General features: G+C 46.3%; 1 protein-coding gene across 1 annotated transcript; it reads left to right on the top strand.

The window, feature by feature from the left end:
- The first annotated feature begins 1,212 nt into the window (after positions 1-1,212).
- LOC308148521 (leptin receptor overlapping transcript-like 1) lies at positions 1,213-6,440 on the top strand. The gene is made up of 4 exons (XM_080521985.1): positions 1,213-1,310; positions 1,846-1,921; positions 3,604-3,790; positions 4,374-6,440. The coding sequence occupies exons 1-4, from the start codon at positions 1,295-1,297 to the stop codon at positions 4,488-4,490; spliced, it is 396 nt and encodes a 131-aa protein (XP_080378111.1). The 5' UTR covers positions 1,213-1,294; the 3' UTR covers positions 4,491-6,440.
- The last annotated feature ends 10,852 nt before the right edge of the window (positions 6,441-17,292 follow it).

Genomic DNA, 17,292 nt, shown 5'->3' with positions numbered 1-17,292 from the left:
ATAGGACCACTCCTCCATTTTTGGGATTGCACTTTGTACATTTGAAAAAAATTATGTCTGTTCTGTATAATCAGCGAGTTTCTTTGAATTTGAGAGACAGAGAGAGAGAGAGAGAGAGAGAGAGAGAGACTGTCAGAATGAATGCTAACTCTGTAAGAACTCCCATGTTTATTCATCCACATATAGTGAGCTGACATGTTTTGTTGATCATGTATTGTAATGTGTAGTATATTTGGCACAGAGGAGCCAGTATGTATACTATACATTCATATACTATGCAACACATAATTTGAACATTATGGGGGATTAATTAAAAAGTTTTAAAATGAACATTTACGACATTTATGGTGGGCCTTGAAGGCAACGCACGTTGAGGGTCTTCGGGGAAACTCGGCGGTGTTCGGCAGTACTCGGCATCTCCCGGCAAGACTCGGTAACACTCGGCAGTGTTCGGCAGTACTCGGCATCTCCCGGCAGGACTCGGTAACACTCGGCAGTACTCGGCATCTCCCGGCAGGACTCGGTAAAACTCGGCGGTGTTCGGCAGTACTCGGCATCTCCCGGCAGGACTCGGTAACACTCGGTGGTGTTCGGCAGTACTCGGCATCTCCCGGCAGGACTCGGTAACACTCGGCATTGTTCGGCAGTACTCGGCGTTGTTCGGCAGTACTCGGTAACACTCGGCATTGTTCGGCAGTACTCGGCATCTCCCGGCACGACTCGGTAACACTCGGTGGTGTTCGGCAGTACTCGGCATCTCCCGGCAGGACTCGGTAACACTCGGCGGTGTTCGGCAGTACTCGGCATCTCCCGGCAGGACTCGGTAACACTCGGTGGTGTTCGGCAGTACTCGGCATCTCCCGGCAGGACTCGGTAACACTCGGCGGTGTTCGGCAGTACTCGGCATCTCCCGGCAGGACTCGGTAACACTCGGTGGTGTTCGGCAGTACTCGGCATCTCCCGGCAGGACTCGGTAAAACTCGGCGGTGTTCGGCAGTACTCGGCATCTCCCGGCAGGACTCGGTAACACTCGGCATTGTTCGGCAGTACTCGGCGTTGTTCGGCAGTACTCGGTAACACTCGGCATTGTTCGGCAGTACTCGGCATCTCCCGGCAGGACTCGGTAAAACTCGGCGGTGTTCGGCAGTACTCGGCATCTCCCGGCAGGACTCGGTAACACTCGGCGGTGTTCGGCATCTTCCGGCAGAACCCGGTAGCTCGTTAAGACTCGGCTGTAGAGCGGCGATCACTGCTGTCACTGGCCGGGCTGCGTGTCGAGCTTTTGTCCAGAGAAATGGCGGGGATTAAAGGTTAGCGTTACTGATTTTCACTTCTCAAAGAAGCGCCCGAGTTGCGGCTCGGGCGATCAGATGGCGGAGAGTGGAGTTGGTACATCCGGGCGTTTGTTGCTGGCAGTAGAGTCGCAGGCCGGCTCGTCGTGAGCGTGCTGAGCTACCTCCTCCCTTCACTGGAAACTCAAGCTGCACAGATTTAGTAGAAGCTTAGATAATTACACTTCCTTCCCAGGTGGAAGCTACAGCCTTGTAGTGTTGAATGGTGATGCTGTATTTAATGTCACTGCTCTCATGTGTTCAGTAACGTGGTGAATATCGTCCTAATGCTAAAGTTAGCGCTTGTTGTCAGTGAGCCGTTCGGATGAATTTCCGTTAACCGGTTTCGCTCACAGATTAATCTGTACTGGCGCTTCTTAGGCCGCCAACATGACTGATACCGGGAAATCAGCTGATTCATCACGTTAGGTCCAGCAGCCCTGCACCCTATGTTGATGCTCAGTGGTAATCCTCCTCCCTCCTTCCTCCTCCTCCTCCTCCTTTCTTCTCACAGCTCTCATCAGCCTCTCCTTCGGAGGAGCGGTGGGCCTCATGTTCCTCATGCTGGGATGTGCCCTTCCAGTGTATGAGTGAGTACCTGACACACACCTGACACACACCTGACACACACCTGACACACACCTGAAACACACCTGAAACACACCTGACACACACCTGAAACACACACCTGAAACACACCTGACACACACCTGACACACACCTGACACACACCGGTTAGGAGTGAGTACCACACTGGTTAGGGGTGAGTACCACACTGGTTAGGAGTGAGTACCACACTGGTTAGGAGTGAGTACCACACTGGTTAGGAGTGAGACACACACTGGTTAGGAGTGAGACACACACTGGTTAGGAGTGAGTACCACACTGGTTAGGAGTGAGACACACACTGGTTAGGAGTGAGTACCACACTGGTTAGGAGTGAGACACACACTGGTTAGGAGTGAGACACACACTGGTTAGGAGTGAGTACCACACTGGTTAGGAGTGAGACACACACCGGTTAGGAGTGAGTACCACACTGGTTAGGAGTGAGACACACACTGGTTAGGAGTGAGACACACACTGGTTAGGAGTGAGTACCACACTGGTTAGGAGTGAGTACCACACTGGTTAGGGGTGAGTACCACACTGGTTAGGAGTGAGTACCACACTGGTTAGGAGTGAGACACACACTGGTTAGGAGTGAGTACCACACTGGTTAGGAGTGAGACACACACTGGTTAGGAGTGAGTACCACACTGGTTAGGGGTGAGTACCACACTGGCTAGGAGTGAGTACCACACCGGTTAGGGGTGAGTACCACACACTGGTTAGGAGTGAGTACCACACTGGTTAGGAGTGAGTACCACACTGGTTAGGAGTGAGACACACACTGGTTAGGAGTGAGTACCACACTGGTTAGGAGTGAGTACCACACTGGTTAGGAGTGAGTACCACACTGGTTAGGAGTGAGTACCACACTGGTTAGGGGTGAGTACCACACACTGGTTAGGAGTGAGACACACACTGGTTAGGAGTGCTGCTAGCGTCAATAGCATCTAGTTCTATAGGTCTATGGCCCTGCTCCTGCTGCTGCTAGCGTCAGTAGCATCTAGTTCTATAGGTCTATGGCCCTGCTCCTGCTGCTGCTAGCGTCAGTAGCTTCTAGTTCTATAGGTCTATGGTCCTGCTCCTGCTGCTGCTAGCGTCAGTAGCTTCTAGTTCTATAGGTCTATGGCCCTGCTCCTGCTGCTGCTAGCGTCAGTAGCATCTAGTTCTATAGGTCTATGGCCCTGCTCCTGCTGCTGCTAGCGTCAGTCAACAGCTCGACTAGAGCTTGTGGTCCCTGGTTGTCATGGTTATTAGTTGACATCACGGACTGCGGTGGGGGGGGGGGGGGGATTATCTGATCTTTTTTCCTCAGGTGATCGTCTTTGCTGTACACACCTCACAGCCGAGCCAGCGTTCTAGAATATCCCCACTCTGGGATCCGTGCTAAAAAAAACAGTTTTCGGGTTTCTAAAACGGCGCCTCGTGTGGACGATCGGCTCGTTTACATGAAGTGGCTGGTTCTGGTGCGGCCGACCCTTTAGTCTGTGGAGTCAGCAGGACCTCTTCACACAGTGCTTGGGGATTTCAGCTGGTTGGACCTAGCTTCTCCTTCAGTAGCTAACACGATGGGGCCACCCTGGAGTACCAGGGTCCTGCCACTGCATCCTTTATTATCACTGCGTTTTCACATCTCATATATGTCCTCTTCTCTTCTCTGTAGCAAATACTGGCCCCTGTTCCTTCTCTTCTTCTACATCCTGTCTCCCATCCCGTATTGCATCTCGCGGAGAGTGGTGGACGACACAGACTCGGCCAGTAACGCCTGCAAGGAGCTGGCAATCTTCCTCACGACAGGCATCGTCATTTCAGCTTTTGGCCTGCCCATCGTCTTTGCAAGAGCTGAAGTAGTAAGTGACCCGAGCTGCTTCGTAGTTTCCACAAAGGGTGAGGGTCCTCTCCTGTTTTCTGACCTGGAGAGCTGCAGAGACAGTACAAAGATACTGTGTGCAATCTAACAACCACAACAATGGGCGAGTATAGCAATGAAAGTGTGAGGCAGTGGAGCCAAGTCATCAAACCTGGTTTCAACAAATCAGTTAAGAATAGTTCATGGAACCAAAGGGCAAACATTGACCTTGTCGTTATTCGTGTCCTCACGTCAGGAACAGAGTTCAGGGTTGTAGCTATGCTACGCTCCTCTGTATCGTGTCCTCACGTCAGGAACAGAGTTCATGGTTGTAGCTATGCTACGCTCATCTGTATCGTGTCCTCACGTCAGGAACAGAGTTCAGGGTTGTAGCTATGCTACGCTCATCTGTATCGTGTCCTCACGTCAGGAACAGAGTTCAGGGTTGTAGCTATGCTACGCTCCTCTGTATCGTGTCCTCACGTCAGGAACAGAGTTCAGGGTTGTAGCTATGCTACGCTCCTCTGTATCGTGTCCTAACCTAACTGGTGACTAACCTGATTGGTTGACGCTGTGGTCCACAGATTGCCTGGGGGGCGTGTGCGCTGGTGCTAACAGGTAACGTAGTGATCTTTGGGACCATCCTGGGGTTCTTCCTGGTCTTTGGATCCAATGACGACTTCAGTTGGCAGCAGTGGTAAAAGTGCAGAGCGAGAAGAGGACCTGGGTCGGAACTGTTTATATTAGCGTTTTTATCATTATTATTATTATTATTGTATTACTGTTTTGTTCTTGTTGTTATTTATATGATGACCACCCATCCATAGACTACCACCAAACCGTGCAATACTTTAATTTTTTACTGCTTGCGTCACATGGAGCTGAAGTTTTGCCCTCCAGCTCATCTTGTTTCCGTTCAGTGGTCAGCAGGTGAATTCTATCTTTCGAAGCATGTTGACAAGAAAAGACAAGGTTGCAGTCTCTCTTCTCATTCTATCAGCTTGTTTCCAGTCAAAGTGCTGATCAGAGTGGAAACAAGATGGAATGGAATCATCAGTCTTGGCTGAACTAGCAGTCCTCATTTGGTCCTGTTGAAGGGTGGAAATGCCACTGAAGCAGATTACGGTCAACTGTCACCTCATGAAGCTGTGAAACTGAAACCACGCGAACACCTTTCCAACTCTGTAACGTGCATCCAAGTGTTCTACATGGTTCTGGTCCTCATCACACACCAGGGCACGTTGGAGTCCTTCAAAGACACACAGATCAAAAGAAAGTTTAATTTCCTGCAGGATGCACCATGTCTTTGTGCATCATATAGAATCACCTCCTTCTTTTGGCCGGGTCAAGGAAGCATGTGCAGGATTAGCAGCCCAGTCGGAAACTGGGCCAAGCCTGCAGTAAGACCAGGGGCCTGGTACCCTGGCGCTCTGGCGCTCGGCTTTTCAATGTGACAATCTGAGAAACACTGACCGCTTTCAGTGAAGCACATTAGATTCAGATCTGGAACTTATGTCATCACATTATTTCCTCCTACCAGCATTTATTTCCATTAAAACACTGAACGTATGATGAATTGTTTGTAGCCAGTGAGGGTTTGCATCATTTCCAGGAGCCGTCATGTTTAACTGCATTAGTGGAAGCTAAGACAGGAAACCGGCCTCTGCTGGTGTGTTTGTATGCTTGAATCTGATCATTGTTCTGTTAGTTTTCCAGTTGAAGACACTGTTAAAGATGAAAGTTAAACATTTGTTGAAAATGTTGTAATTGTATGACGTTTACGCTGCTAAGACAAGGACTGCATGTTTTGAAACTTGAAATGCCTCTGTGCGGTTCCACACGCAGCACATTTCCACACTTCTAAATGCAGAATTTACAATGAATTCAATACACTAAATGGAATATTGGGAAGGTGGAAGAGACTAAAAACAGTGAAAGAATGAGGACAGATTTGCAGAAGAAGACAATGTTCAAACTGACAGTTTGATAGTTCCATTGAGACGAATCAAACGTGAACCCACATGTTAACCTGTGAACTTCCCGAGTTCAGCAAGTGCAGCCGAAAGCTCAACTTTGAGCTGCTGGAACCAAATACAAATCTTTGGGTTTTGTTTCCAAGTGTGTTGACACAATTCAAAGTGTTCATCTGAACCCAAACCAGCACGCGTTGCCGTCACTCTGCTGACAGGAGTGTTTTTGCTCTGAACTTCAAGAAGAGTTACACTGGGGGTAGTTTCTGCTCCTTCTTTAGTCCCTCATTGAAGATTGTATTTGAAATGCCACGTTGACAGCAGCTTTTCTTTTTCTGTTGACATTGGATTAAAACAAGCTGCTGAGCTGATCTGTGGATGTTTGTTGTCCACTGAGCCATTCTCACTCCACCTTATATTCCTGTACAATTACCAGCTAAACATTTGTCACATTATTTTTTGTGATCTGCAATTTAGTCCCAAATGTGACGCAATGTGGTGTGTGTGTGGGGTGGGTCTCAGATGTGTTTTGTTTGGGAGGATCATGTATTTATTTATTTTATGGGGCACTTTGTGTCAATGTCCAATGCCATTTTCTATCTACAACATGTGTGTTGAAGATGCAGGAGTCGGCATGGTGGGTTATCTTCTCCTTGCTTTTCTTTTTTGAAATAAATGCCATTTTTGAACTTGCTGTCCTGTGAATGAGTGCATGCACGCACGCACGCACACACACACACACACACACGCACGCACGCACGCACGCACGCACGCACGCACGCACGCACACACACACACACGATACAAGTCTTTCCAGTGATAAAGTTTAACTGCTTCAACTCATTTAATGTGATTGTTGAGAAGCACCTAAAGAGTCTTTAAACACCTTTAAGAAACCAATTTAGCACCTGCAGCAATTGTTCACAACAGAACCTCAATATGTTTTGCAGGAATCTTAAATCGGATTGTACTTCATCTATTTTACAGGCTGCTTATGCAGCACTTCCTGGACAGGGCAGGATTGTGACGCATGTACAGTTTCAGGCTGAGTGGAGGACGTACAGCAGGGGTCTCCATTCACCTGGGGGCCGCTGGGCGAGGCTGGGTGAGGCTGGGCGAGGTTGGGTGAGGCTGGGTGAGGCTGGGTGAGGTTGGGCGAGGTTGGGCGAGGTTGGGTGAGGCTGGGTGAGGCTGGGCGAGGCTGGGCCGCCTCAGGGATTCTACAATGGAAGTTGTACAAAAAAATCCTCCCAACATCATTAACAGTTTTAATAATTTTTCCTGGACATGAACATTGAGTGAAGATCATGAACGGTTCTTCTTAACAGTTTCTATTGCCTCCTCCTTCCTGCCAGAGACTTGGCAGCACTTCTCTCATAGCTGAGCCACATTTGTCTTGAGAGAGGAACCAGTTCAAATCCTCAAAATGCTACCAAATATTAACCAGAACAAACTTAATTCACTCATGACATTGAAAACGTCCTTTATACCAACTGCAAGCAACAAAGGCTTCATGTTTGACACTTAAATACCACTGGACAGTAATTGGTCGACGTTTCTCTGGTTGTCTGTTTGGTCTTAGGGATTCTAACAGTTTGTGTTTGTCTTCAAGGTTTCACTCAGGTTTTGTTGAGGTCAATAAGTAATGACAGTTTTCACTAGAGGTCCGTTACAGTGACGGTGTCTTCTGTCATTGGTTTCTGTAGAGGTTGACTTTAAAGCAATATGAATTCATATAATTAGTTGTCGTGTTCTAATAGAAAAGAATTAATAAAGCTTGACGTATTTCTAAAGTACAACTCAATGAAGCCAAGTGAAGCATTGCATGTTGCATAGTCAAATATTTTACAACATCATTGTTACTTTTGAACTGTTTATTTGGTCTAAATCACATGCAGTCGACATCTAATACTCAGATTACATCCTCAAATGACATTCAATACAACAGGTTATAAAAAATAGAAATGTCTTTGTTGGTCCACGTTCACCTTGAAGCAAAACATTTTGGAGTAAAACTTCCAGTAAATACTTTCCACTGACTTGTGGTAAGTGCTTGTAGCCCGGGTGACCTTGCTCTGTCTGATAATTGGGATGAGCACCTAAATTAATCTGGGATTTTCAGGTCACTGCAGTTAATCTGGCTGCTCACAAAACAAAAACACTCTTTTCATTTAGAGCCTGTTCCTGCCAGTCAGGCAATTCAGCACGAGAGGGTTAAGGTTAGGGTTAGGTTAGACTGAGGGGGTTAAGGTTAGGTTAGACTGAGAGGGTTAAGGTTAGGGTTAGACTGGGTTAGGGTTAGAGTTAGAATGTACATTTATCTAAGGATAAATGCACATTTTCAGCACGAATGGCGGGAGCTCATGTGAGTTAATGTGTGTTTGACGTCCCATCAACTCAATAAATTCAGCATCACATGACAGCAGAACGTGCATCTCAAGGCGCTGCCACTGGAGGGCGCTGTTGCACCAGGATTGCTGGGTCAGTGGAGCCTGTTTGACTTGCAGCAATACATCTCTGAAATGTGTCTTCAATTAGCAGGCTTCTCTCAACACATCCTCAGTCCTGGAATGTGAGCTGTGTTGAAGATAACCTCTTTGGTTTTCTTTTATCTCAGTGAGGGACAGTTCTGTTCCTCATGTCCTGCACACGTTTGCAAAACACATTCAGAGTTGGAGATATAAAAAAGCCACTTCTGAGGAATGCAGTTTGGGTGTGACTCAGTGGTGTGATTGAACCATCCAGCATGTTGGCAGGTCTGAGTTCCAGCAGCTGTAATGGGAGGCTGAGACGAGGAGACGAAGTCACAGGTGAAGACTCTTCAGCAGCAGGGTGCTGGATGGAAAAAGCAGCCTGTCACGCTTTCACCAGCCGGGACTTTGAAACAGACACTGGCATGAATTCCTGGTATTGGATGTCCACATATTAGAAACAATGACAAGAATCTAGAAGGTAAGATGAATTCAGGTTTTACAGTGGAAAACCTGTCACAGGTTAAAGGCCGACATGGACACTTTCCATCAAGATCTGTTAACATATTTTCTAATTGAACGTTTTGAAAAAAATTCAGCTTGGTTAAAAATCGATAAAATTCTTTTTTTTTTTTTTTTTTACAAAGTCTTTGGTTTCTCTTGAATTCTACCAACTGTCATCATGTTTGAAACTATTCTATGTTGATAAATGGGACCGATAGATAATTTACTCTTTGCAGTCTCAATGCATCGTCCACCATATATGTTCTCTGGACATTTATGAAATTGTTTATCAAGGGAGGACAATAACAACACGTTCTGGACTGCATAATCCCTTAGCTTGGCAGTAATTCAATTGAACTCTATCTCCATATTGATAAAACAGCACAGTAATCTCAAGGTGCTGAAAACCCCCCAGAAACAACAGTTCCAGAGGTGGGGGGGGGGGGGGGGGGTTAGGGTTAGGGTTGGGGGGGGGGGGGGGGGTACTGCAGCAGGTGGACCACACTGCAGCAGGAGGTCAGGAGGATTGGATCTATGTTAGCAGTCACCTCTCTCTTTTAGAGTCTGATGTGTCAGCCACAATATCGAGGGAAGGCCTTGAAGGAATATCTTTAGATTTGATATAAAATGCCACAGGTTTCAAGAATAAATTGTATTTTGAGATGGACACAATTTAGAGGGCCTGAATGGCTTTTAAATGCTAACCTAACCCTAACCCAGATAGCATTTTCACCCTGTCCTACAACCTAATGTCACTTTCTATTGAGTTCTGAAAGAAACTAATGAAAGTACTGGCAGGTGAGCATATCACAAACCACAGATTGAAAAAAACCAACAACATGTGAAAGGCTGAATAATGGAGCTCAGCTCAGCCACTGTCACAACAGGTGATGCAATACTGTGAACAGCTGGAGGTACTCGATTACAAAGAGAGATGTTCAGTACTGGTATGGAAACAAAGACTCGTGTTCAACATTTAGTGGCGTTTAATAAGGACACTAACAGGCAACAACTTTCACAGTCTTGAAGAAACAGACAACAAACTGAGCAATAGTTTTACATTTTCTTCAGAGTTGTCTGCTTTGAAAAATGTTCCTCCACTGATTGAAGTGCTTGGCCACATTTTCCCAATGTGTTGCTGCAGCAGCCGAGCTTCACACCACCGATTCACACTGAGCACTATGCCAAGAGCCCGAAGGGGGATCAAAACATACGGAACATATTCGAAAGCTATTTTAGCAGCGTGTGGCTGCTTTACGTCCATTAAATTGCTTCTGAGCTGAGGTCCAAAGTACTTCAGTACCACAAGCTCCCCAAAGAAAAACATTGCATTGGAGAAGAAGAAAGAATACCTTATATTTCATATTATTCATGTGTAGGGGCAAGGTGTTTTCTCTGTGGCTGATCATGGCTTTAAATAATCCTCAATGGCCAGACTTAAATCTGGACTTTAAAAAAAGTCTATTTTCCCTCCAGGTATTTTCATTGTCAATTAACTCGTCTGTATTGGTGTCAAGAGGCGGTGGTTGACTCCTGCAGCCACATTCAGGCAGTAAAAGAGAGGAAGAGGCGTCTGGGTGTGGAGCTGGAGTTGTGGCTTATGGAATCTGGAGCTTCTGGTTTTCATTGCATCTGCAAAATAGTGTTTTTCTGTATCAAACACTGTAAAGTGCAGTTATATTTCATATGATATTTTAAAGAACTAAAACAAATAAATGGCCCTTATTTGAGCAAAGAAAAGCAGCATCTTGTACACCCAGTGTGCTCACAGAATCATTACCGCTTCCACTTTCATGTATTCTGAGTATACACAACTGAGTGGCTTGTAAATCTTCTGGGGCTCCTATGAGACTTGTCCAAAGTATCTGAAATGGCTTGTATTTGTTTTTCAGCAATAAGCTCCCAATGTACTGCACTTGGACTTTTTCCAAGAAACACGTTTGTTGAAAACCCCCAAAGTGGAGCAAAATAAGATCAGGAAACCAAGTGCTTGGAATGTAATTTCCACAATCAGTCCTCCAATCTATAACCTGTGCTTGTTCATCTATCAAGGAGGAGTGTGCAGTTTGACCACACAATAGATGGTTTACACAATTATCAGAGAAACAAGTGTTTTCAAAGAGCTCAGGAGGTAATGAGGGATTCGTGGAGGTTTGAGTAACGTCCAGCCGCGACTGCAGCATGTTGGACACTGGCCACACACTGCTGCCATCAAAAAAATAGATTGGAGAGGATTGAAGGAAGGCTGCATTCCAAAAATATGATCTGACCTCCATAAAGATCCTGAAGAACTAGAAATGAATCTACTGGGTTTGGGTCACTCAGCTGCACCTTGCTGATTGTAACCGCAGAAGATAGTCTTTTCCTGTGAGTCACACCTGGAAGCTGCATGAGCACCAAGCAGACCTCAGGGTTCAGACAAATCCAAAGTCAGCTGGAGAAATCATCTCGTCTTGTTGTCCAATCACCAACAGTCATGTGAAGAACACTGTGCCGGCCACATGCAGTAGCTTGTGAAGCGACGGAGCCTCGAATAAGGAGGGTCCACCAGAGAAGAAACTGCTTCTGCCACAAGAACAAGGTTGTCCACATTCCTCCCAACGTGAAACATCTGCCATTTTGCTAATCACGCCAACTGCTCCACAGAAGCAGCCTAGAGAGAGAGAGAGAGAGAGAGAGAGAGAGAGAGAGAGAGAGAGAGAGAGAGAGAGAGAGAGAGAGAGAGAGAGAGAGAGAGAGAGAGAGAGAGAGAGAGAGAGAGAGAGAGAGAGAGAGAGAGAGAGAGTGAGAGAGAGAGAGAGAGAGAGAGAGAGAGAGAGAGAGAGAGAGAGAGAGAGAGAGAGAAGAGAGAGAGAGAGAGAGAGAGAGAGAGAGAGAGAGAGAGAGAGAGAGAGAGAGAGAGAGAGAGAGAGGTCAGCCAGCCTCTGAGTGATTTGCTGCTTTAACTATAGTTTATGTCAACTCATCAAAACGTGACATGAATAGTAACGTCACATCTTCATTGTGTTACCTTTGATCAAATGAACTGAACTGGACCATTCCTGTCTTGTCCACAACTCCTGCTTTAAAAAAATGTGAGTTAATCGAGGAAATATGTGTTTGGACAAATAACCTAATTACTTGTTTAATTGGGGTGATCGTGGCTTAGTGGTAGAGTTGGTCATCCAATAACGGTTAGCGGTTCCAATTCCACTCTATCCAAGTCATTGTCGTTGTGTCTTTGGTCAAGGCACTTGACCCACATCACCTGGTACGATTGGTGTATGATGGTGGTCCGAGGGGTCGTGGGTCCAAAATGGCCGACCTGCCTCGGTCAGCATGCCCCAGGGCAGCTGTGACTACAACCTAGCTCACCACTACTGGTGGGGACTAGTGTGAATGAAGAAGAGTTTCTGTTGAGTCCGCCTGAAAAAAAAGTGCTGCATAAATTCAAGCCATTACTATTAATTAAAAAGTGAAGTTACATGAAGGTTTCACATATACATCCTTCATTTAGGTTCTGTTCTGTTTTAAACTTTGGATTTACCCTCCCGTAGAAAATAATATCAATCATACATCAGTCTGGCAGTTCATAAATGATTAGGTGTGTGATATTGTTCATTCTTCTATGGGCTTGACTTCTACAATCAAATAAAGCCACAGTTTTAGACACTTTTTATTTAATGTGGACTTTTGATGGTTTATCATCTGCTGTGGGAAACCAATCAGAATCTTCCTGTAAGTAGCTGATGTGGTTTCAGATCTTCACGATCTCACCAGGATGACCTACATAAACCCAAGTGGGAGGGGATTTTCAGCATCGTGTTCTTCAGGCGCGTGCAGCAGATAGGCAGAGCTTTACTGCCAACATCACGAGAATGAGTATGAAAGCAACCAAGAACATGAAGTCATCTTGTGGCTGCCTGTGAAGTGTTTCCACTGCAGAGCGTTGCTTTAATTCTGTTGCTCCCGCTGCTTCCCTCCATGCCTGAGAACAAAAAAGACTTCACTTCTCCCTCTGCTATTGGGTGGTTTCTGCAACAATAGTGACCTCTGATGCCTCCAGGAAGAGGAGTGCAGTTGAGCTCTCGCAATAGTAACTCAGTAAATCCATTTCAGCACAGTTCAACCCTCAACAAATAAGTGAAGGCCCAGAGTGTGAACCCAGCAGCTCCCGAGATCTCCACAGCTAACGCCGCTCCCGCCTTGCAGAGTGAGCTTATGTTTCATGCTTTGTGGTTTTTACGGCATCCTCTCACCCTGTGGTCACTCAGGGTCATTTCAGTCGACCACTTGAACCCTTGGCAGTAACAATGGTGTAATTCCTTCACTGACAACCTAATGACTGCCCACACTTAATAAAATGGAGACCGGTCCAGCACAGGAACTCAGTCCAGCTGGAGGTCACAGTCTGGTTTCTTGAAACTGATCTTTGACAATGGACTCTTGCACATGTTGCTTGGAGGGCATCCCGGGGGCAGCTTGGACACATGTCATAACTCCTGGACCACTGCTGGCACTGACGATCAATCAGCAGGTTTGATTTTATGGTGAAGCAGGAGGAGTTTGGTGGAGTTCCAGCAGTGCCTATTTACAACGGGTCCATGTGTTAAATGGACACATTGTGGATTTACATGCTGAAAAGTAACGAGCGGCGGCTGAGTGTTGGCTGGCAATATTCTCCAAAGAGCCATGTGGATGACTGGTGAAGACCTGCAGTCTGCTCTGTGGCCTCGCTCTGCCCAGCTCAGCTCTCATTTTCATTGGCTGCTTCCACACTTAACTTCACTAATGAAGGGTTTCATTCCAAAATACCATTCATCCACTCTGGAAAATATTTCGGTCAGTGAGTTATTGAATATCTTGTGAATGAGAGGTCTGAGCTTTTGAAGACTGATTTGATCTGAAACAAGAATTCCATCTGGAAAAGGTGCCTGTTATTTGAGACACTGGTTGTTGTTTTTGTAAACCAAATGTTATCAAGACTCTTCTTCGGTATTTGTTCTTTGATATTTGCTGTGAACAGTTTAGAGGTTGGAGCCAGTATCGATCTCCTGTCTGTTAGCTATAAGCTGATGAAAAAAAATCACTCTTTTTCCTTCACAAACCTCATAATCCTTCAGTTAAGACCTTTTTATGAAACGATTACGATGTAAAACTATTTACTAGCCGGAGTCAGTCCATTTTCTGCTGACAGCTGGTTTTTAGAAGCAATGTGTTACTAGTTTCATTCATAACCATGAACATTTTTTCATGATGAAATATATTTATTGTATTCATCTATCCCCTCTAGTTAATTCATCTTTAGTTCCTATGCATAGTTATTGTATTTATTTCAGTGACGGCCATCAGGACCTCTTCTGAAGGCCAAAGAACAACATCTGAAGGCTAATGTTAATGATGTTTTATCCATGAATACTGATGAAGGCCATCACGTGTTGCTGGGTAAAGAAATCTGCCTGAGGTCTTCAGTCAGTTCTACAGCAGAAAATATTTGTTTGATCACATTGCTGCTTCAACCAATCAGATTTTCTACATTTGACCAATAAAATAAAGAATCATGTTTCCATTACTGACCTCAGCTGTTTGTTGATTCACGTATAAGTCAAATAGACACAAGGTGCTTCGTCTTCTTTTTGAATACTCACAGGCAATGAATTGCGTTTCTACATCAAGATTTTACGGCGCGTTGTTGAGTCAGCAGTGCTAATCACTCTGGCAGGTATCTGGTCATCTGTTGCTATGCAATAGTGAAAATGTCTCTGGTTCCACAGTGGGAAATAACATCCCATTGAGCCAATCAGGATGACATCTGTTATCTGCACGTCTCTCCATGTGCTGATGTGTGGGGGAGCGCAGTAGCTAGTTATAGTGAAAAATGTGAGGTTTCATTATAATGATTGCCAAACCACAGTCACACTCGTGTCGGCTAATATATATAAACTTGTAGAAAGTAAAGGAGTTCCTGCTTTCCAGCATTCCATCTGTGCTCACATTCAGCACTTCGACTGGATTACAAGGAGGTCAATGTCTTTTGGCTCCACTGCTACGATTGAAGACCTGGAAGATAGAGGTGGAAAGAAGTCTGGGATCTAATAAATAGCATTAAAGCTTCAAAGCCAATCAAAAACCTGAGCAGCTGTGGTCAGAGAATGGTGAAAGCGCTCTGGGCTTGTTGAGTGCTCAATCTTCCAATGGGGTTACAGGGATGAAACACAGCTGCTTCCTTTACAGTGAGGCACTGAGCCCTTCCTGGCGAGATGTTGTGTGAAGTCCTGAGCAGAGAAACGACTCAAACAACAGCTGCCAGGCAACAAGCCAGAAATCCCTCCGTTTTTGCTCCCCAATGTGCATTTTTGCCCATTTCCTGTCTGATCAGGGATATTATGCAGCTGATAATGACACATGAAATGATACACTGCACATGATGAGAACAATTGACCTCTGGCCTTGGGGGGGGATTGACTTCCCACCTGAGTGGTGTGCAGCAGGAACCTCCTTCACCTCTTTCTGTGTGGCCACAGGTCAGCGTGGATGTGGAGGGTTGTGCTCTCTGGATTGGGGGTGGGAGTGAAGAGCTGTGGTCACAACTCAATTTGTCCCATATGGAGAAGAAATGAAGCTGGGGCAATGACTGAGGACTGAGGGGATCGTTTGTGGGGGAACACTTTATCAGTTAGTGACAGGCTGAAGGTGGCAGAATCATGGTTTCCTCCACTGATACAGAAGCAGTCGGTTTTATCCCTAAAACTAACCCACTTTGAGTCAAACCTGAAACCTGATGGAGCCACAACTTCTATGTGAAGAATATACAAACCAACTGGGGTTAATTAGCATGTCAGTCACAATAAGGGAAACTTTGTACAGCTACACTTCCTTCTTCTCTCCAATGATGTAAAAAAATGCTAATCTTAACATAATTCATTTCACAATAAGTTGTTAGAGTTGTGGTTGGAATTATTCATGTGTGCATGGAGTAATATTCTGTGTGTGTTGTGCGTATTGTGTGTGTGTGTGTGTGTGTGTGTGCGTGTGTATGGAGGGATGGATGGAAGGATGATGGATAGTTGATGGATGGATGGATAGATGATTGGTGATGGGTGGATTGTATTATTGACAGTTTTGTTGGATAGTGGGATGGGTAATGGTTGAATAGATGGATGAGGATTGGATGATAGATAGATAGATAGATAGATAGATAGATAGATAGATGGTTCAGGTGCACATGATTAAACCTCATCTCAGGAATACAGAACGGCTCCAGGGGAGGCCTTGGTGTGACGGGGTACCTTGGACTGCTGACACGCCATACAGCAGGCTGCCCCGCTCCTGAGGCCTGGCCAGAAGAACTTTGCCCCCACCAATTTCACTGATTGCTCCCGGTGCCATTGGAGATGGATGTGCGAGCTTGGTGGTGTTGGATAGCATAACCTTGGTCTTCTTAAAAGCCAGGATCCTTTCAGTAGACCAGTCTACATCCTGCTTGGACTTTACAACCCTCAGTGCTCCATACAGCAGGCGCATCAGGTGAACTGCGTGTGCGATGAAGTGGTTGCAAAAGTTCACCATCCATCCAGCCATCCATCCATCCATCCATCCATCCATCCATTGTCTGCCGCTTATCCGGGGCCGGGTCGCGGAGGCAGCAGTCTGAGCAGAGTGGCCCAGACTTCCCTCACCCCAGACTCTTCCTCCAGCTCTTCTGGTGGCACCCCAAGGCGTTCCCAGGCCAGCCAAGAGACATAGTCCCTCCAGGTGTCCTGGGTCTGCCCCGAGGCCTCCTACTGGAGGGACATGCCCGGAACACCTCCCTGGGGAGGCGTCCGGGGGGCATCCGAAATAGATGCCCGAGCCACCTCAGCTGGCTCCTCTCGATGTGGAGGAGCAGCGGCTCTACTCCGAGCTCCTCCCTGGTGACTGAGCTCCTCCCCCTATCTCTAAGGGTGACTGAGCTCCTCCCCCTATCTCTAAGGGTGACTGTGCTCCTCCCCCTATCTCTAAGGGTGACTGAGCTCCTCACCCTATCTCTAAGGGTGACTGAGCTCCTCCCCCTATCTCTAAGGGTGACTGAGCTCCTCACCCTATCTCTAAGGGTGACTGAGCTCCTCCCCCTATCTCTAAGGGTGACTGAGCTCCTCACCCTATCTCTAAGGGTGACTGAGCTCCTCCCCCTATCTCTAAGGGTGACTGAGCTCCTCCCCCTATATCTAAGGGTGACTGAGCTCCTCACCCTATCTCTAAGGGTGACTGAGCTCCTCCCCCTATCTCTAAGGGTGACTGAGCTCCTCCCCCTATCTCTAAGGGTGACTGAGCTCCTCACCCTATCTCTAAGGGTGACTGAGCTCCTCCCCCTATCTCTAAGGGTGACTGAGCTCCTCCCCCTATCTCTAAGGGTGACTGAGCTCCTCCCCTGGCGTTCCAGTAAAGATCCTCTGGATCTTTACTGGAACGCTTAATTTCATTAACATCATTCGAAATCATCCATAACCTGAAAACGGGTATCCCATCATGCATTGTGCTGGGAACAAAGAAGTAATGTCGATCATACAGTTTTGTTTTTGTTCGGTATTGATTTAAAG

This window comes from Blennius ocellaris (genome assembly GCF_963422515.1).
Source record: "Blennius ocellaris genome assembly, contig: SCAFFOLD_67, whole genome shotgun sequence".
NCBI classification, from domain to species: domain Eukaryota; kingdom Metazoa; phylum Chordata; class Actinopteri; order Blenniiformes; family Blenniidae; genus Blennius; species Blennius ocellaris.
Note: the sequence above shows the minus strand (reverse complement) of the source record. Positions and strands in the feature narration are given on the sequence as shown.

Excerpts from the sequence above, each read along its gene's own strand:
- LOC308148521 (XM_080521985.1), top strand. Across the intron at positions 1,922-3,603 it reads TGTGCCCTTCCAGTGTATGA|CAAATACTGGCCCCTGTTCC; the intron begins GTGAGTACCTGA and ends TCTTCTCTGTAG. Across the intron at positions 3,791-4,373 it reads TCTTTGCAAGAGCTGAAGTA|ATTGCCTGGGGGGCGTGTGC; the intron begins GTAAGTGACCCG and ends TGTGGTCCACAG.